General features: G+C 47.2%; 1 protein-coding gene across 1 annotated transcript in view; it reads left to right on the forward strand.

Moving 5' to 3' along the window:
* Positions 1-21,216, forward strand: part of CDHR3 (cadherin related family member 3) — a 53,878-nt gene extending 32,662 nt beyond the window's left edge. Inside the window, exons 9-19 of the mRNA XM_059711282.1 lie at positions 328-499; positions 2,232-2,334; positions 3,641-3,739; positions 5,887-6,113; positions 8,105-8,276; positions 9,815-10,065; positions 12,157-12,338; positions 14,355-14,368; positions 15,620-15,651; positions 17,830-17,878; positions 19,492-21,216. Of these exons, the coding sequence (XP_059567265.1) occupies positions 328-499; positions 2,232-2,334; positions 3,641-3,739; positions 5,887-6,113; positions 8,105-8,276; positions 9,815-10,065; positions 12,157-12,338; positions 14,355-14,368; positions 15,620-15,651; positions 17,830-17,878; positions 19,492-19,796 (1,606 nt within the window). The 3' untranslated portion in view covers positions 19,797-21,216. The remainder of the gene's footprint in view (positions 1-327; positions 500-2,231; positions 2,335-3,640; positions 3,740-5,886; positions 6,114-8,104; positions 8,277-9,814; positions 10,066-12,156; positions 12,339-14,354; positions 14,369-15,619; positions 15,652-17,829; positions 17,879-19,491) is intronic.
* Positions 21,217-21,496: the final 280 nt, after the last annotated feature.

Below are 21,496 nucleotides of genomic sequence, written 5' to 3' on the forward strand. Positions count from 1 at the left end.
GATGAGTTCAGACAGGTAAGGGTGAGGGGGGTGGTGCACAGGTTAAAGTCAGGACTTTGAGTGCAATGAGGAGCCACGTGGGATTGAGGAGCAGAGGAGTGACCCGACCTGACAGCATGTATCAGGGTCCCTCTGGCGGGTGTGTTAAGGACCCCCAGAAAGGAGGCCAGGGCAGAGCAGGGACTCTAGTTAGGCCGTTACTGCAGTTACCAGGGACTTGCTTTGAACTGAAACTAAAGCGGAGGTGTCTGGTCTTGGGTCTATGTCAGAAGGAACACTCAAGTCGCCATTTGTTGGGGAAACTATTGAATCACGTCTCTTCCCCAGCATTATGGTGCCTGAACGCGCAGCCAAGGGGACGTTGCTTCTGGACCTGAACACGGTCTGCTTTGATGATGACAGCGAAGCACCAAACAGCCAATTCAACTTTACTGAGCCATCTGGAGTGGGGAGCCGCCGCAGATTCCTACAGGATCCAGCTGGCTCTGGGAAAATTGTGGTCAGTTAATGGTCATTGCATCGTTGACAGGGCATGGGGGAAGCTGGTCTAACATGCATGGTGCTTTTGCTGCCCCTGAGAGAGAAATTTCCAAGGTAACTCCCTCACTGCAGGGCTGTAACTGACACACATAATAGTGACTCTGTTTTCCCCATTTGCTCTTTATTTTACCCAAGTTCCGGAATCGTCTGTTATGCATAGTTATGCCTGGGGTGCTAAAGACTGGATTCTCTCTTGCATAGCTGCAGTTTGCTGTGCCTGCTTAGCTGCCTCTATAGTCACGTTAGTGCCCCCTGGGCTCAAGTACTCTCGTATATTTGAGTGTTCCTTCTGGACAGTGGAGGTGTGAGATGAGAGAAAGCAGGTCCAGGGCCTTGATGAGTGTATCCTGCTAAATTCAGCCTTATACGACCACTGCAGACCCAGAGGGGAATGAGAAAGCCAGGCTGTTTAGGTAGCCTCACTCAACAGCATCCCCACAGGGGCAAAAGCAGACTTGGAAGCAGGGTGGGCATGAAAAGCAGATCTCGCCCGGCTGACATGGCTCGGTGGTTGAGCATTGACCTATGAACCATGAGGTGACAGTTCGATTCCTGGTCAGGGCACATGCCCCGATTGCTGGTTCGATCCCGTGTGGGGCGTGCAGAAAGCAGCCAATCAATGATTCTCTCTCCTCATCGATGTTTCTGTCTCTCTCTCTCCCTCTCCTTTCCTCTCTGAAATCAATAAAAATATATTTTAAAAAAAGAAGAAGAAAAGCTGCATGAGACCTTAACCTACAGGGTTTCCACTGGAGGGCAAAGGAAGGGCCGAGGGAGGCAGTAGGGGGGACTTGGGGGGCAGTGGTCCTGGTGGGGGGAAAGGGGGCTTTGCATCAGAGATAATTCCTCAGTGAGGAGAGCAAGCAGCCCACTAGGAGGCATTCTCTCACCCACCCCCTTCTCCACCTCCCATCCAAAGCCCTTCTTCTGTCCCCAAGAACGTCTTTACCAATTTTATTCATAGTGTCAGCTAAAAAATATTTTTTTTTCTGTTGAAGAAATTAATATATGCTTGATGTAGGAAACATAGAAAAGCATTGCCAATCAGTGATAACCACTAATAGCATTTTGGTATATTTCCTTCTTCTTCACTATACATAGATTTATGTATATCCTATACATATATGCATACATATTTTAAATGATGGAATTATTCCTGCATATAGGATTCTATATTGTGCTTCTCTTCAACTAACCTGCAGTCTTTTTTTTAAATATATTTTATTGATTTTTTACAGAGAGGAAGTGAGAGAGATCGAGAATTTGAAACATCGATGAGAGAGAAACATCGATCAGCTGCCTCCTGCACATCTCCTACTGGCGGTATGCCCGCAACCCAGGTACACGCCCTTGATCGGAATTGAACCTGGGACCTTTCAGTCAGCAGGCTGACGCTCTATCCACTGAGCCAAACTGGTTTCGGCTAACCTGCAGTCTTGAGCCTGTTGGGCAATAGTACTTGATGGACATCTTTAAACATAGATTCTTTCCAATAAATTCATTAGCAGTGAGCAGAGAATGGACACAATGGACAGTTATGGGCATAACGCTTTAAAGTTCCTTATGTAGGCAAATGCTTTCCAGAAAGGCTTTTCAATTTGCATTTCTACTTATAGATAGAAAAATGTCTTCATCAGTTGAATTAAAAGGATTGCTTTTCTGTGTGATCTGATATCTCTGTTTTAATCTAGTTGATTGGTGATCTAGATTATGAAAATCCAAGTAATCTAGCAGCCGGCAATAAATACACTGTGACAACCCAGGTGCAGGACGTTGCCCCTCCTTACTACAAAAGCAAGTATCGTTTTGACTTATTTCATGAAGCATCTTCCTTGAGCAGCAGTGACTAGGCTGCCAGGCAGTACCCAGTATTGGGCTAGGTATTTGTGTTAAAGAGGAGACTTCAAAAACCCCAAACACTTGGGAATCAGCCCTGCTTCCTCCTGTCCGTCACCAAGCACACGGAAGTGGTCTCCAAGCCTTTCTTCTGTGTCACCTTCTAAAATCTCAAGCTTCTGCTGCCCCTCACCCACCACCCCAGCCCCATCCCACTAGTCCCACTCTAATGCAGAACCTCCTCTTTCTGGGCTGAATTACAACATTTGAGACTCTTTAAGGATCTCTCTGACTTTGCCTTGCCCCTTTCTAAAGCATCCTCCACATTTCTGACAGTGAATTTAGGAAATGAGAGCGTCATCATATTACTTTCTTGCTTAAAGCCCTGAGTGTCCCCATAGCTGTCAAGTTCAAGTTCTAATCCTTTGGCACACAAGGACTTCCACCATTCAGCCCTGGCCTAACTCTTTAGCTTCAGCTCCAGCCGCTTGCTTCTAAAACTCCTTTTTTTCTAACTAGGCCAAACAGCTTGCCGTTTTTCTGAGTGAATCATGCAGTTTTATGCCTTGATATCCATTTACATGTCTAGAATCACGCCCCCATGACCCCCCTCCCCCCATTTGTCTAGCTCTAATGATCTTTGTGAAGCTCAGCTTGCACTTCCTCTGGCTTCCGTAGTGACCTGTACAGGTGTTTATCAGAAGGAACTGCCTGAAGCATCTCGAAGGCAGGAACTTCCAGGTCTTATTCTCCTTGCAGCCTCAGTATTTTGCACAGCACCTGTTACATAGGAAATGTTTTAAAAGCCTAATATGCTAAGTATCTGGTTGTCCAGTCAGCCATTCAACCAATCAAAGTGTAATATACTAATGATATGCTAAGACTATGACATGCACTGACCACCAGGGGGCAGACAGTTGACCAGTCACTGTGATGTTCCCTGACTACCAGGGTTCAGACGCTCCGACTGGTAGGTTAGCTTGCTGCTGGGGTCTGGCCAATCGGGACTGAGCAAGACAGGCCAGACACACCCTGGAGCCCTCCTGCAGTCCTTCCCCAGCTGACCAACCTCCTGAGTCCCTCCATGGCCTGATCGTGCCCCGGTGAGGTCCCTTGGCCTGGCCTGTGTCCTCTCGCAATACGGGCTGAGGGACCTGCCCCGCCACAAGTGCACAAATTTCGTGCACCTGGTCTCTAATGTTTAATAAACAAGTCAATGAGAATAGAATATTATGATTTAAATTTTTTCTATTTCTCTTTTTAGATAACATCTACATTTATGTCCTAACAAGGCCAGAAAATGAGTTTCCTCTTGTCTTTGATCAGCCATCCTATGTCTTTGACGTGTCAGAAATAAGCCCAGGTGAGTAATAGATGAGAAACAGGCCACGGTGCTCTTGACAGACTCCAACCAGATGCACACTCGGCGGAGGGGAAGCTCCCTGCCAGCGGCCCCGCGTGGTGTTGTGCACAGAGATTCACAGCGGAACCAAGTTTATTGCATCTCTTATTCTTTTTAAATCGTCCTCACTGCTGAGGAGCCCTTCAGGTGAACTCTAGATTTTGAAAACTGTTGATTAAACTGCATTTCTCTGAACCCCCTGATTGCTTGCCTGAGTGCTTGATTCCCCTAATCCTCCTTTGTTGTAGCTGAAGTTTTCCCTCGGTCTCCACTGTGATGTTTATCTAGCTCATTCGGAGAATTGAAATTTTAAAATAGAGAAAAGGTTTCCCATTCCTAGAGTCCCCTCATTTACAAACAAAATAAAGACGTCTTCTCGCCGAAACCAGTTTGGCTCAGTGGATAGAGCGTCGGCCTGCGGACTGAAGGGTCCCGGGTTCGATTCCGGTCAGGGGCGTCTACCTTGGTTGCGGGTACATCCCCAGTGGGGGGTGTGCAGGGGGCGGCTGGTCGATGTTTCTCTCTCATCGATGTTTCTGACTCTCTATCTCTCTCCTTTCCTCTCTGTAAAAACTCAATAAAATATATTAAAAAAAAAAAAAAGACGTCTTCTCTCCCTTATTAGGGTTCACTGGAGGCCTCTTTTTTGCCCTTTACAATGCCTGGATTTCTGCAGGCGCTTCCCCTTTAAAGAGGAGACTCCCCACTCCCCCCCCCACCCCCCTGCTTTCTTTCCGTTTGAAAGTGGTCCGGTTAACTCCAGTATTCAGTTTTTGATCCTTTTATCATGGATACTTCTATATTTAAAACAAAAAGCTAAACCAAAACACTCCTAAAATGAGCCCCCTCCGTTGTATTCTCTCTTTGTGATGCTCTCTATTTCCTGACATTACGTTTTAAACAAAACACACAAAGAGGGTCTAAAGCGGCGGTTCTCAACCTGTGGGTCGCGGCCCCTTTGGGGGTCGAACGACCCTTGCACAGGGGTCGCCTAAGACCATCGGAAAACACATCTATAATTACATATTATTTTTCCACAAAACAAGCAAGCCAGAACTGCAGCATTCCCACCAACAGGTTTGTAAGGTAAACAAAATGGAACAGTATTTAAAAATCGATACCCTGTAATATGATATCTATTCACTGGGGCGTACACCGGAAACTAATATAATATATTGCATGTCAACTAATTGAAAAATAAAAAATGATTAAAAATTTTTAAAAAATCTATATTCTGTAATCCTCCATTGCCAAACTCTTACAAATTGTTTATTTTTCGCCATAGTCGGTTTGGCTCAGTGGATAGAGTATAGACCTGGGGACCAAAGGATCCCGGGTTCGACTCTGGTCAAGGATACACATCTGGGTTTCAGGCTCCTCCCTGGCCCAGGCCCTGGTCAGGGCTTGTGCAGGAGGCAACCAGTCCGTGTGCCTCTCTCACATCGATGTTTCTCTCTGTCTTTCCCTCTCTCTTCCACTCTCCCTAAAAAAAATCAATGGAAAATTATCTTTGGGTGAGGATTAACAAAAAAACAAAACAAACAAAAAATTGTTTATTTTTCATCTCATGTATTACAGAAAATGTGAAAAATACAAGACTTTTAGAATGTTCTTTGCAGTGTTGTGTATGATAGCATAATGCAGTGGTTCTCAACCTTCTGGCCCTTTAAATACAGTTCCTCATGTTGTGACCCAACCATAAAATTATTTTCGTTGCTACTTCATAACTGTAATGTTGCTACTGTTATGAATCGTAATGTAAATATCTGATATGCAGGAATGACCCTGTGAAAGGGTCGTTTGCCCGCCAAAGGGGTCGCGACCCACAGGTTGAGAACCGCTGGCATAATGACTGGCGCTGTTGGAATCTACATAAAGGCGTGAATTGTCTTTTACGCCTCACAGTATGGCTTGGATCACAGGACCAGTGACCTAGTGGGTGTTCATTAGCATAATCTGAATTTAATAGAACTGAAGACATAAAACACAGAGTTTGAACAGTAAAGGGACCTCCAAAAGCCTTTCTGCCCTACCAGAGAGAGTGTCTGCTCCCGGGCCCTCCCTGCACCCCCAAAGCAGGACTAATCTCAGGTACTTTGTTCTTCCAGCCAGAGCCCGGATTGGACGGGTGCAGGCCGCTGACAAAGACTTCCCCCAGAGCAGCACTGTGTACTCCATCTCCACCGGGGGGGCCAGCCTCCCGTACCCAGACATGTTTTGGATTAACCCCAAAACAGGAGAACTCCAGCTGGTGACTAAAGTGGACTATGAAACGACCCCCATCTACATTCTCAGAGTCCAGGCCGCCAACCACGAGGACACAAGCTCAGTCACTGTGAGTGGGTCTGTTCTGGTGTGTTCACGCCGGCCTGAGTGGCTGACGTAGGGCATCTCTGGCACCCTCCAGATGTGACGATGTCTTAATGGGGCACATCCTCCAGATGTGACAGGAAATGACCAGTGGTGTCCAGGACAGCACAAACGGACTCACAGAGCAGTGCCCGGGAAATAAAGATCGACGCCCATGTGTGTGGGTGACTGGGAGGAGCGCTGAGATTGATGGTCGCTCTGTGGGACAAGTGTCCTCTTGTTGCCCTTTAAACACCCCCGTGCTTTCACAGGGGGCTGGCGGTGAGATGCACGCTGCCAGAAGTGGGGTGTGGTTTTGCTATGCATGTCCCCCCCAAGCCCCCGCAACACTCCCAGTAGCTTTGCTGTGTTCCGACCCTACCCCCATCACACCAGATGGGGTAGATCTTAAAATGATCTGGCTTGACCGGGGCTACACTTCTTCCCAACCATTGATATTGAGAACCGGGTTAAATGCAGATTCTGAGCCCTCCGGTCTGGGGAGGGCCTGAGAGTCTGCATTCCTAACGGGCTTCCAAGTGGTGCCCATGCACCGGGCCCAGGCCCGCGTTTGGAGGAAGAAGGTTTAACGGGTCTGCGGCCAGTGGTTAGGATTATCTGCGAATAATACGATGGCCACGAGGACATCTGGCTCTTCCCATTAGTACAGTGAAAACGCATAAGGCAAAATGAACTCTCCGCTCGCGGCAGGCAGCCCTGTGTGATGGAGAAAATGACTGGAGACAGAGTTCATTTCTCAACTTTGATCCCAATTTTCCAAGGGGGTCTGAGCCATGCTTATCTTCGTGTCCCAATTTCTCAATCTTTTAAATGGAAAGTCACCCGATCACCGAAAGCCTGACTAGTCCTGCTCCTCTCATGACTTGCTTTGAATTAACTGGACGATGTTTTTAATGATGCGTGAGGCTCGGCATTGCCTGCTGGGGGAGAGACGTGCTAAGCTGGAGATAATTGTAGTGTTTGTTAGGCCGGCTTTTTGAAAAAAACATGAATGGACTCCACTCTGGGAGCTGACTGGAGTGAACATTTCAATTTATTCCAGGTCTTGGAAATGGTTGAAATCCCCAAATTTCAAAGGTAGAATATATTTGACTCAAAATTCATAAGCTTTTCAAAAGGGCGATGATCACATAAGTCCCTTTCGGGGCTGACAGTCTATGATTCCGTGCTGGCAGGCGTCCCAGTCCATATTCCAATCTGCCAGGCATAAAAGACAGCCGTGAAAGAGAATGGCCTGGCCCTGCTTGTGGCAGGTGATCAACACCCGCTTAGTGCGTCCTAATAGCCCAGGTTACAGAGGAGATCCCAGCTAAGCCAGGTTCTCTCGTTTCATCCCAGTGGTTCTCTACCCTGGCTGCATATTAGAATCAGCTGGGAACATAAAAAAAAAAAAAAAAAAAGGTGCCCAGGCCTCACCTTGCAGAGAGTCCAATTTATTTGGTCTGGACTGGGCCTAAGAAAGTAGAGCCAGGGTTGAGAACCATTGCTCAACATTCCAAAGTTAAAGATGCCACTTCCAATGCACAAGGGCCGTGAGCAAGGAAGTACAGAGGCTCACCGTAAACCCATCCTTGTTACTGGTAAAACAACCCAGCAATACCTGGGGATGAGCCCCACGTGTCTAGGTGCATTTACATGGGGCTCTATGAATGTATACATATATTATGCACATGTGCACACACCCAGAGTATAGAAGTTAATAGCATAAGACTTGGAGTAGGACAGGCCTGCATTCAAACCCCAGTTCTGGAACTCACCAACTGAATGGCCTTGGGTCAATTACCTAACCTCTCTAAGCCTCAGTTTCATCATCTGTAAAATGGGAATGGTCATATCATCTATCTCCAGAAAGGTTAAATGAGCTAGACCACAAAAACGCAGAGCCCTGTGCGTGGCACACAGGAAGCATTCAGTAAGTTTTAGCTGCTAACAATGGCCACCTTCTTGCTGTTCCAGGTTACTGTTAACGTCCTGGAAGAAAATGATGAAAAGCCGATTTGTATCCCAAACTCTTATTTCCTGGCCATCCCAGTGGATCTGAAAGTTGGCACAAACATTCAAAATTTCAAGCTGATGTGTACTGATCGTGATTCCAGCCCCAGGTCCTTTCGTTACTCCATTGGCCCAGGTACGGTACCTGACATCGACGGTCCTGGCCTGGCTCCTGGGGTTGGAGGCCTTAGCTGCTGGTCATGGAGAATGGGTGGGGGGCCTGTGCTCTCACGCTGATCTGGGCACAGTGTGTATGGGTGTGGGGTGGTAAATGAGGAAAGCAGGGATAAGGAGCGTACTGGTCCCAGTGCCTCCCAGTCCTCACCTTGCCTTCCCCTTCTCTTCACCTAACTCCTCCCAGATTCCCACACAAGGCTGCCCAGAGGCCCAATGGAGGGTGTATGCCACTGATGGTGACCCCAACTTCCCAGACTATCATATGATTCATGAATATTATTAGTGTAGTTTAAATTTTTTTTTTTTTAGTCCAACTGCTCAACCTGCAAGCTTATAGTGGGGGCAGGGAATCCCAGTCCTCTCTCTGGATAATAATAGATTATATGCATTTTAAATGTATCCTTAGGAATTCTCTTCTGCTCCATTCATTTGCTCTCTTTAAAAATATACCAGGGGGGAGGGGGAGTTATGAGGGGTGGGGAAGAGCACCCCTCAATGGAAATGAGACCAAAATAGCTCATCTAATGAAGTGCTGGGGTCAGAGATTTAAACCCAAACAAGCAGAACAATTCCAAGTGAAAGACTAAAAACCCATCTTGGCCGCCTGCTGAGCCCTGGTGAGCATGAACTCTGAACAGTAGGGAGCCTCTTGAGCAGGCTGTGTCACAAAACCCAGGGGCAGAGGCAGCCTGGAGACCGCAGTTGCCGAAGATGGAAATAACACATACTGAGAACCCTCAGGCCTTTATGGAGCACTTCGCTGCTAAGGGAGTAAAAATTGCATCATCTCCTGCTCTATTTACTGGTTTTCAGTCGGTAATGAGTCTGGAGCCACCGGAGGAATTAGCCAAGGCTGCTTGGGCGGGCAGCCTTCCTGCCCTGTTCCCTAAGCTGTGATCCCTGAGCCCTAACAGACTGCAGGGGGGAGGTGGGAATGGGGTAGATTCAAGAGGGCCTGGGACTGCAATCCCTGCAAAGCCAGGAGACACCTTCCTTCAGAGGAACTCCAGGGACATAGGTCACCAGTTCTGTGTGGTCCTCCAACTTCCACGAAAGGCATGAAGTGAACTTGGCCTATGGTGAGGGATGTGGCCCCCTCTACGCTCTTGTGCCCACATATTAGTCTGAGTGCAAGTTCCACGTGGTTACCAAATAAATGCTGCATGATAAGGACTGGCTAGAGAGGCTGCACCAGGATTAGGAAATCTCTGCCTGATGCTCCGCAAGATAGCGGCCATTCTCCGGGGACAGGTGTGCTGTTGTCCTTTTCTGCGCTCATCCCCGTTGCAGCCACACTGGTTGTGAGCAGGAGTTTCTTTATACTAATGAACTTTCTGGTACAGACAAGGCCGATATTGTAACCCTGGTGCATCGGAAGTAGCCTACACAGAGGTATGGACGTTTGTGGAAGAGACTGGATGTAGTTTTCCTGTAAACATTTGTTTCTCACTCTCTTTTCTTCCTTTGCCCCAAATCCTTGTCTCATGTCTCATTTAGGCAATGTCAACAGACATTTCACCTTTTCTCCCAACGCCGGGTCCAACATCACACACCTGCTCCTTGCAACTCGCTTTGACTATCCTGGTGGGCTTGACAAGATCTGGGACTACAAGCTACTTGTCTATATAACTGATGACAACTTGCTGTCTGGCAGGAAGAAAGCTGAGGCCCTGGTTGAAACAGGGACAGTGACACTGAGTATTAGCGTCATTCCTCCCCCAACCACGATTGTCACCACAACCCCCAGGGTAAGGATTTGGGGACCTGCCCTCCTCAGTTAAATCCTTGTGATTAATGTCAATGGAGCCCTTGAACCCAGGAGAAATATGTGGGTTGGCTGAACAGAGTTGAGGTGTTTGGATGTTGCCAGAAATGGAACCCATGGGCTAAATTGGAGTAGTCACTGTAGGTAAATAGAGATCTGGGTGAGGCCTGAGACTTGTAGAGCCACTAACTTTTCCTCTCCTACGAAATAAGGGTGTACACTTGAGTAGGAACTTGTGCTAGATCAGGTGCCGGCCGGCTGTGGCACAGGAGACAATTTTCATGGGCATGTGGCTAGTTGCTACCTCACAAGCCCTTCTCTGCTTGCTCTTAAGGGCCATGAAGTCTGTGTATGAGAGCAGGTAGCCGCCAGGTGCTCTTCTCCACTTCTTTTGAAGCATTATCATGCACCAATCTGTACCCTACTCCCCATCTCCACTCCATCAAAATTCATTCATTCAATCTACAAGTATTGATTTAACACCTACAACAGTGATGGCGAACCTTTTGAGCTCAGCGTGTCAGCATTTTGAAAAACCCTAACTTAACTCTGGTGCCGTGTCACGTATAGAAATTTTTTGATATTTGCAACCATAGTAAAACAAAGACTTATATTTTTGATATTTATTTTATATATTTAAATGCCATTTAACAAAGAAAAATCAACCAAAAAAAATGAGTTTGTGTGTCTGAGGTTCGCCATCACTGACCTACGATATGCCATTCATTTTGCTGCACAAGCCCAACATGATCTCTGCTGTCATGGAACTTATAATCTGGGTCAGTTGCTCTCAAGTGTGGTCCCTGACCAGCAGCCTTCGCATCGCCTGGACATGTGCTAGAAATGCACATTCCCGGGCCCATTCCAGAATATTAAAGTTGTACCTCACCCAACCATGGTCATCACCACAACCTCATGGAAAGCACGTTGGAACCTCAAATTCCCAGACCTAGTAGATCAGAGACTCTGGGGCTGGGGCCCAGCAATCTGTGTTTTTAAACTCTGGGATTCTCACGGTCACCAAAGTTTGAGAGCCACCATTGTAAAGGGGGAGACATTACAAATACATGCAATGTAATAAAGGTATGCGATGTAGTAAAATAACTACAGATTGTGACAAATGCTAGGAAGAAAAATAAGCAGGTGCCGAAAGAGAACCAGTGTGACGAAGGGAGGGAGAATCTGGACTCTGACAACAGGACCCTCTCCCCCTGCGCTATGGAGGAACTGACTTATATTTGTGCTGACTCTTTTGTCCCCTTTCCTTCTGTTCCCAGTAAAAGCCACGCCCTTGGTCGGCAGCCCCATATGTGTAGTATGCCAACGGAATGGTAATCAAAACCTTAGAAAATCACCTATGACACATGGTCAAATTTTGCCTCTCAGAGTCTTACCAAGAGTGGGTTAATGTTCATTTGCCAGATGCTTGAGTCAGGATCACCCCAGTGAACGGAGGCATAAGGTAACCGTAAGGGTTTTCCATTGTAGTCGGAGCCAGTAAGCTCCCAGTGAGGAGTTGCCACATTCCTGGGGCTTACAGCATGACCCAGTTGTGGCATCCGCACTCCTGAAACCCCCATAGCTTGTTTGTCTGTCTCCCACTCTAAGAAGCAAGCGCTGAGCTTGAGGTTTCACTGTGATATCAGCCCACTCACCTGGCAGCTTGTAGTGAGTGAACACCAACAAACCTACCAAAGTGTTTCAAAAAACAACTTTCGCGGCTCATGCTTTCCCAGTGAGAGACAACGGCGCTATGAGTCCCTGAGCTATGCCATGTTGGGGCAGGGAAAAAAGCCAATGGCATTTTTAGCTTTGGGGAAGGGGAAGAAAGACAGAGAATAAAATTAGGCTTAGAGCTGCTTTCCAGTTCCCTAAATTTTCTGTGTTTTGATCTAATGGATTTCTGGAAAGACTATAAATAGGGCGATGGTTTGAAGCAACAAGAACTATGCACACAAAGATGTCCCATTTATACAACAAGAACAAAGAGTGCAATAAACACTCGACATGGGGGAGTGCTGATGTCAGAATGCCACCACCCTCCGCTCCCCCTCCCCCTTCTCTGTCCTTCAAGCCCAGGATCACCTACCAGATCCGGAGGGAAAACGTGTATTCTCCATCGGCATGGTATGTGCCTTTTGTCATCACGCTGGGCTCCATACTGCTTCTGGTTCTCCTGGTGGCTCTGACCGTCCAGTTGGCCAAAGCCATCCACAGGCACTGTCCCTGCCAGACTGGGAAGCACAAGAAACCTCTGTAAGTAGCCAGTGGGCTGGGCCCTTCCCACAACTTCCTCTGGGACACTGGTTCCAGTGACTTCAGGCGAAGGAAAGATAGAGAATTAGAATTTCTTTACAGGGTAGAGAGGGTGCCTGGTGTGAAGGGAGGAAAAGGACACTTGGGGAGAGAATCCTAGCTGCTCTTATCACGGTGTACCCTCTTCCTCACCTGCTGGGTCAGGAGACCGTTCCTTTGGTTTTCCTGGGCACCTGCCCTGTCCTTGATGTGTTCTCAAAGAAATTGGGTTTCAACCCCTGGGTGACTTGCCCTGGATACATGCTTCAGAAAAAAAGCCCAACTGTGAGCAGTGTTAGATAGGCTGTGCTCACCTTTGTAGAATATTTAAAGGATGGAATCGAATTAGAAAAACTGATAAGGAAATTAAGCTGATTTCCTTATCAAACCAAAAACTGATAAGGAAAATAATCATTGTTCTTTTACACATGGCCCTGATCTCTCATGCTCTAGGGCTGCAAATACAGACCTGTTTCCTCTCCCTCCTACTCTCCACTAACGCGCCTCTAACTGCAACATCCTGCAGGGTCTCTTTTACTGGCCAAGTGAGGTATGAGAGTGAAGAGAAGAGATGACTAGATTGTTATAAGCTTCCCCCAGATACAGTTTCTTGAGTTTCAGAAGCTCTTACAATTAGAATGGACTTTGGTGTTAGATAAGGCCTGGGTTCAAATCTTAGCTCTACCATTTTCTAGGTATATGGCTTTGGGCAAGTGGCAGCTGTGTCCTTTTTTGAAAACTAAACAATTAAATGAGCAAATGCAAAGAAAGCACTTAGTACTGCTCCTGCTATAAATGCTTCGATACACTGTTTTTTAAAAGCTTGTTGTATTAATTTTCATGGCTCATTGAGCTCAGGATTCTAAATTCCCAGTTTAGCAATAAGCCCAAGAATCTTATGGTGTTGGAACTTGAGTTTTAGAATTTCTCACTGGCAAAAGGAAGGGGTGATAAGACTCATGTGCCATTTAAAGGTATTTTGAAGACTAACTAGTGCTGTCAAATAATCTAAAATCTATGGATGAGAGACAGAATAAAACTAGAAGGCATCAGCATAAAGATGTGCTTTGTATTTTTGCCATATTTATTGGGGAAGTTGCTATTGGCAACCTTGACTTCAAGGTAAGAAATCCTTTAGCCTCTGCTGAAATTAAAAAGGCATTTTTGTTTGGACTCTACTCACAAATTGATTTGAGGAAAAAAATAAATTGGCTCCAAAAAGTGATGCTTAAACTTGTAAGGATGGTAGTGGGATTTGAGCAGAAGTTCTTAAAGCAAGTCAGTTATCCAAATTGCTGCAGCTCACAAGCAATTTATGTTTAAAAGTTCAGTATGCACCTTGTACCTGTTTGCTTTAACTTACATTCTAAATATTAGTCATTTTCAACATGGTTGACTTAAAAAAAACAAACTTGTTAGTAATTCAGACTCAGACCTGCTCTCTCTGGAAATTAGTTATACCACGTGGCAGCCAACATTTGTTCAATAGCAAAATAGAATAAAATCAGAGAATCCAAGGTTATCAGGGAAAGGGTCTTAGAGCCCAAGGCCAGCTTTTTATGTTACCAGAAACCAAAGTTTAGCTGCCAGCCCTTGAACTGTCCCGCTGTGAGCTACACCGTCTGCTCAGTCAGCTACTGGGGAGGAAAATGGGGCAGGAAGAATTGCCGGTCAGTCTGATTGGGGTTGTTAAGCCTCATCCTGTTGTCAGAGAAGATATTTTCCCTGAAGTTCTATAAAGCAATAATTTTCAAACTTATCAAACTCTCAGAACCTCCTGAGACCCAAACCAATAGTGATGGAGCTGCTCTATTTGGAGCGGGGGTGGAGCCCAGCCTTCAATTTAGTCCCCATCCCTGGCCCCTTTCAATCCACTCCTGGATCCCAGGGAACACAGTTGCCCAAAGGCAACTTGTGAGTGTACGAGTACAGAATGCTCTCAGGTTAATTCTTATCCATCCCTTTTCTCCCCCATAGGATGAAGAAAGGAGGTATGTACGGTGCCTATTCCCTTTGTTGCTGTTATTATTATTATCATCATCATCACCATCATCATCATCATCATCATTTTTGCCGGTTCTGTCGTAGTACATGAAAGGGTTCTGACTTGGCATAGAATCAGGATGTAATCTGTCTTGGTGGGTTTTTAGCCTCATCATCCATGGGTGGAATGACACTGAGGTCAGGGTAGCTAGAGAAAAGTAAGGTGCCGTTGGCCCACTCGAGTCACTCATTTTGGCCCCGCCTATTCCCTACCCAGAGTCACTTCTAATCAGCTCAACCGAAGCACCTAGAGGTCTGTTCCCCACTGGGTGGGACAGGACCGAAGAATTCTCTGTGGGTTAAATACAGACGGTATCTACCCTCTGCTGACCCCTCCTGAGGACAGCTAATGCTCTGTATTGGACAAATGCCTCTTTTTAAAGCACAAATGATACTTTATTCTGAGATTGTCATGGATTTTATTATTTCCCAAGTTATTTAGGTCAGGCTAGTTAAAAGGGGGGCTGGTGCAGTCATATGGGCTGGGAGACCGGAATGATTTCAGGGACGTTGGTGAGTTGAGCAACTCTAAGCTAAGGAGATGTCGCCACCTGGTCCCAAAAGTTGCCTCAAGGAGAACCCAGGCCATGGGGAGAGACAGGACAAAAAAATTGGAAAATGTGTTTTTAAAAATTATTGTTTTAATCACTCCAATCATAGGTATGTGTGTTTGACATGCACACGGCACATCTAAGCAGGATTAGAAATTTAATTATAATGGTTATTAATCATATCACATGGGATGATTTACATAAATGAGATTTTCACAAATGGTTTCCCACCCTAGTTCCTTTTTTAAAAGGGCACAGGGAATGGATACAAGGAATCCCCACGTTATGAACAAATATATCAACTCTCTTTTTCTTCCTTACCTATAACTTATTTAAAACTAAATTCCATTTAAAAACTAATTTCCTAGGTCCAATAATCATAATAAGCTGGAAAAAGAGCAAAAAAAGTTTTTTTGTTCTGTTTTTTAATTCTATGTATTGTGTGTGTGTGTGTGTGTGTGTGTGTGTGTGTGTGTGTTTCTGAGGAGATGGAAAGCCATCAGCAAACATGTCTACAGAGAACATTTTTTGCCGTGTCTGCCATTCTGATTCCAAAGCCTGTTTAAGAGAAATCCCATGTGGAGGTAGAATTTCAAGGTCAATTTAGTGTCCAAAAAGCTTAACTTCTGTCTGTTCTATTCCCTGCAGAAATGAAGAAAACAAAAAGTGAAGTTGTGGTGGTAAGCTTGGCTGGCCCAGGGGCACCTGGCTTGGGTGGAGGGTTGTGGGGGCTCCCGTCCCCCGCCCAGGCAGGCCCTGCCACAGCCTCAGGGGGTGTTTACCATTCAGGGAGATGCTTGTATTTGGCCACTGGAACAGATTGCCGTGCGCCGTGCTCCTGGTAGAATTTGTTCCCTCCACTGAACATGTCTGCTGATATATTCGCAGAAGAACTGGATTTCATAAATATTGAATAGTGGTGTTTATTATCTACACCAGCTCTCCAGGAGAGTGAGTTGGGGGAGAGGAGCTTAAAGACCAGAATTTAAGCTTTCGCCTTCAATAGGATTTCTTTCCTGTGCCCTTCCATAACCTTGAGGAAAAAAGGATAAAGTGCAGTTCTTGGGTCTAGGATTGGCTCTGCCCACTTAAGCATATGATCTTGCAGACTCCCTCAGCCTCCTTTTAAAAAAAATATATTTTTATTGATTTTGTTTTGGAGAGAAAAGAAGGGAGAGGGAGAGAAACATCTATGTGAGAGTGGAACATTGATCAGCTGCCTCCCGTACATCCCCACGGGGATTGAGCCACAACCCTGGCATGTGCCCTAATCAGGAATCGAAACTTTTGGTGCGTGAGACGACGCCCAACCAACTGAGCCACACTGGCCAGGGCTCCCTCAGCCTCTTTAGGCTTTAGATTCCTCATTTGTGAGATGGGAGTGCGGATGCCTGCCCTGAGAGAACAGGTGGGGAGATATTTTGGAAAATGTTAAGAGTCACACAAATGCCAGGTGTGATAGCTGGAGCGTTACTCCCCCCTATCGTAAGCCTTGTTTTTCTTTTACTGAGTGATGACACTTGAAGAAGACACCCCCCCCCCCAACACACACCTCCCCCAACCTCTAATAATAAGACTTTGTTATGATCCCAGACCCATAACTTTGGGGAATGATGAGCACAGCCAGGTGGAATTTTGCTTCAGGCTCATCAGTGAAGTATTTATCTGGGTCGGTCTTTATACAAACAAGAAGAAGAGGTGATCTCTTGCTTCCAGGTCTTATTGTCTAAGGCAAGTACCCTTCATCCGGAGACTGCCTCAGACTTATGTAATATTAAATTAATCAATTAAATAAATAAATCTCCATGACCATAAAAAGTGGGGCTGCTGAGCTGACCAAATCGATGAAACCCATCCAGTCTCCATTTCCTCTCTGTTCAGTGCTGGGGAGCTGTGGACAAGTGAGTAGGTGGTGGCTTCAGTGATAAATACTGGGGTTGGAGGGCCCACTAAACTCCGAACGCAGTCCTCATCAGCATGCCAAAGAATGGCACCTTGGAGGACATCATGTGAGGGAAGAGGGTGTTTCAAGGGGGTCGGAGGTCAGGTCCTACAGCAGTGGTTCTCAACCTTCTGGCCCTTTAAATACAGTTCCTCATGTTGTGACCCAACCATAAAATTATTGTCGTTGCTACTTCATCACTGTAATGTTGCTACTGTTATGAATCGTCATGTAAATATCTGATATGCAGGATGGTCTTAGGCGACCCCTGTGAAAGGGTTGTTCGACCGCCAAAGGGGTCGCGGCCCACAGGTTGAGAACCACTGTCCGAGAGGGTGGCACAGAGTACGGATCAGGGGGAGAAAAGGATATGAAGCACAGGGCGGAGGTAAGGCAGGCCAAGCTCTGATGCAACGCTGCACTGACCTAAGGGACACAGCCAGAGCCCAGGGTGGCAGCACATGGGTGCTCATCTGTGCCTGCCTTCCACGTCTGCCCGTCAGTGGGCTGAGGCAAGGCAGATCCTAGCCGGTGTTTGTGGCATTTCTGCTCTTTCTTCTATGCAGCTTAGATACCTTTTACTCAGGATGCTTTCCTACCCCCGAGTCTGGGTTAAATGTCCTCCTCCCACACCCACCTGCACCCCCATAGCTTCCTCTATCCCCGCCTCATAGGGCCCTTATCACTCGGTACGGTAGTGCCTGCATGTCAGTGGCTTCCCCTGGATCGCAAGCTCTGTGCGGGCAGCAACCTCTCCTGCCTGTTCACTGCTGTGTCCCCAGCATCCAGTAAATCAGCGCCCAGAAGGCCCTGGGTAAGAACCGGAGGCTGTGAGGATACGTGGCCTTCCTGGGAGGAGGATTGTGCTCGAAACTGTGTGAGGTTGTGCTGGAAGCTGTCTCTCTTCTCTCCTTAGGACACAATCCAGCTGAGCACGGTCTTTGATGGTGAAGCCACAGACCCAGGTAACTAAGTGGCCGTCCCACCCACTAGAGTGTTTTGCATATTCCAGGCTGGTAGAGCCTTGTCCAATTTCACGCCCTTAACTCCGCTTCGATCCGTTTGGTCAGCTCTACAGCGCTGGCCCTTCTAGGCTGCAGTCCCAAGTGAGACCAGCTCGGAGCTGAGCTGCTTGCAGACACGTGATCCTGTGTGAGGCCTCAGAGGGTTTCCACCTCCAGGCTCCGACTCAAGGACCTTGCCACAGTCTAGCCTCCCTTTCTAAATCACAAACCAAGTCAAGGAACTGGTGAATCCAAGAACCCACAATTCTTCCCCCCTGCTCATTGGGATTGAGCCTCCATCCCTGATCCTTTCTGAGGCTTCCAACACCATCCTATTTGGTAGTGAGAGATACGGAGAAATGGGAAGGATGGCTTCTTTTTTTTCCTAGATCAGGGCCAAGAATTTCTTCTTGGTTGGCAAGATAAACAGAGGTAAAGCTGGCCTCCAGAGCTCTCCTCACCCCCATGAAATCAGCTCCAAATTTAGCTCCTTTACACACATCCTTCCACTTACAAAGGCTCAATTATAGACATGAATACAGGGAAGGAAACCAAATCCAGGAGGCAAGTGTGTTGGCTCCCTGCCACGCTCACATGCAAAGGGCCCGGTCGTCCTCGGAAGGAGGATGGCTCCTCTCCAGGACAGGCTGCTGCCGCTGCTGCTGGAATTAAATTTCCCTCTATTATTAGGTACTTGTTACCATAATGTGCCCACATTAGCATAAGTGCTGGTGGATCCTCAGCGGAGAGGCCACTCGCGCTGCATGGAGATGGCAGGAGCAGGGGCTCGCCTGCAGCTCCGAGGGAAAGGCCGGGGGAACCAGGGCCTTCGCTCTGCATTTGCGTGTGTGAAGCAGGAAGCAGGAAGAAGTGAGCCAACCGGACACATGTGAGCAGACACGTCAATTAGCGTCTGCTGGCTCCCGACACGATAAAAATGGCTCCCCTGCTTCATCACCACGGGGGCCATATTGGTGTGTCTGTGTCCACAAACCTCTGCTCCCCTAACATAAATACCAAAGTCTTCTCCTCCTCCCCTGGGGAATGCCTTTTAATAGCAGGCATTCAGGGGTCTTTTAAAAACAAACCAGAATGATGCCGAAACCGGTTTGGCTCAGTGGATAGAGCGTCGGTCTGCGGACTGAAAGGTCCCAGGTTCGATTCCGGTCAAGGGCATGTACCTGGGTTGCGGGCACATCCCCAGTAGGAGATGTGTCAGAATGAGATGGGCAACCCCATTAGAAAGTGAAGCTAGTTTGTCCGAAGCTCCCAAGGAATCCAGGTTTGTATGGCCTCCTTCTCATCTTGCAACTGAGACGGCCTGAGACTCCCCGGAACCTTCCTGTCCCCGGGGGCACAGTATTTGCTACCGGTGTGGTCGGAGCCGCACAGCAGCCGCGGGAAGGGCAGCTGGTGAGGACTGATTGCACCGTTCACAAGCCTGCTTTCCACCGGCCATGCTCAGATTCTCACCTTCCGGCATTCTTCCTCCGCTCCGGGGCTGGGGCTAGACAGGGTGGAGATGGGGAGGAGAGAGTCATTTGTTTACATGGTCATTGTATTTCCACCCCCAGTGACTGGTGCAAAATACGAATTCAACTCAAAAACTGGAGCCAGAAAGTGGAAAGGTTCCTTAATGCAAATGTCAAATTGGAAAGAGTCCAGCCGCCAGGGAGCTGCTGCAAGCAGCGCTGTCTCCGCGGGAGGGACGGGGCCACCAAGGGGCGCGGACGAGGAAGGAGATGGGCTGAGTGGCCAAGCACAGGCTGCGGATGCAGGCCCAGGTTCCAGAAACCACGATGGCAAGCCGGGCACCCCGAAGAACAGAGACCCCTCCCCCAAGAGCAGAGCTTCCCCCAAGCCTCCGCCAGGGAAGTAAGTAGCGTGTGGTTGCTGGTCCCACAGAAGAGCGAGAGAGGGACCTGGACGCTCTGAGGGACGCTGCCTCCCCCTAAATTCTCCGGGAGCCTGTGAGGTGCCACGGGAGGAAAAATATGGCCTGAGGGGACGCGGAGACCCAGGGCCCCAAAGGGGATGTTTAAAACGGCACAACAGGGTTTGGTGGCCTCGTTGCCTTTTTCTGAGACGACACAGGAGAAAGTGGTCCCCGGTCTCTGTGCCTCTAACCAGCTGGACTGCTGACTTTTGGACATGGACTTACTGTGTTTCTTCTTCCCATTGATTGCTAGGCAGCTCCATTCAGTCCGTCCCTAGGAAGAGCACAGAACTTTCTGATGGTAAAGCTGAGGGCTACCCACACTTCTGACTTCATCTTATTTTCCTGCCTTCCTTCTAGCATTACCCAGAATTCTTCATTTATAAATGCAGTTCAACACCATCCACCTTTGTAAGTCACCTTAAATCAGCGGTTCTCAACCTGTGAGTCGCGACCCCTTCACAGGGGTCGCCTAAGACCATCGGAAAACACATATATAATTACATATTGTTTTTGTGATTAATCACTATGCTTTCATTATGTTCAATTTGTAACAATGAAAATACATCCTGCATATCAGATTTTTACATTACGTTTCATAACAGTAGCAAAATTACAGTTAGGAAGTAGCCACGAAAATAATTTTATGGTTGGGGGTCACCACAACATGAGGAACTGTATGAAAGGGTCACGGCATTAGGAAGGTTGAGAACCACTGCCTTAAATCTTTTTCAAAAGAAGCCATGCAGTGAAAAAGAAATGGGTGAATAAGTCGTGGGTTATTCTTCTGGGAAGAAGAAAACAGTAAACACCTACTTTCATTTTTTATTGAGGTACAACTTATATTAAATAAAATGCCCAGACCTGAGGTATTCAGCTTGATAACAGACTCCTCCTAGAGTCAGGAAGGCCTTTATCATGATAGATTAGTTTTGCTTATTTGAGTTTCATATGAATGGAATTACACAGATGTGCCCTTTCCTGCCTGGCTTCGTATGCTGAGTCTAGGATGTCTGTGAGATTTATCCATGTCGTACTGTAGGTCAGCAGTCCAGTTCTACTCACTGTTGTGAAGGCTGCTGTAAGTTTTTCACTGTTGTAAACTCGTCCTGTGAACTTGCTCATGTGAGCACAAACATGTTTCTTGGGAATATGTTCCTAGGCGTGGACATGCTTGAGCCATTGCTGGAATCTGCTGAGAATTCCAAAGTTGGTGGCTCCACTCTATACTTCCACCAGCAATGACTGAGAGTTCTGGTTGCCCTCCTTCCTTGTCAACACTTGGTGTTGTCAGTCCTTTTAATTTTAGCCATCCAGGTTAAAATTTTTCGTGAAATGAAGTCACTTTTTTTCTTAAAGCCAACCCCGCCCCCCCAAAAAAAAACAAAACCCAAAAAACAAAAACAAAAACCCACATGAACCTTGCAACCTCCCTACCCTGCTCCTCTCCTGCCTCCTGAGATTGAGGGAGCCAGGAGTCGATTGGGGGCACAGTGGGACGCTCTAACCCTGCAGCTGGGGTGAGCGGTAACCTGAAAATAAACCAGACCACGGTGGGGTAGGAAATGGATCTTTTCAGCATGTGCCTCGTGGAGACTGAGCAATCTGTTTTACCTCCATGTCCTGTTCCCCAGTGGCAGAGG

The sequence above is a fragment of the Myotis daubentonii genome, chromosome 10 (assembly GCF_963259705.1).
Source record: "Myotis daubentonii chromosome 10, mMyoDau2.1, whole genome shotgun sequence".
NCBI lineage: Eukaryota > Metazoa > Chordata > Mammalia > Chiroptera > Vespertilionidae > Myotis > Myotis daubentonii.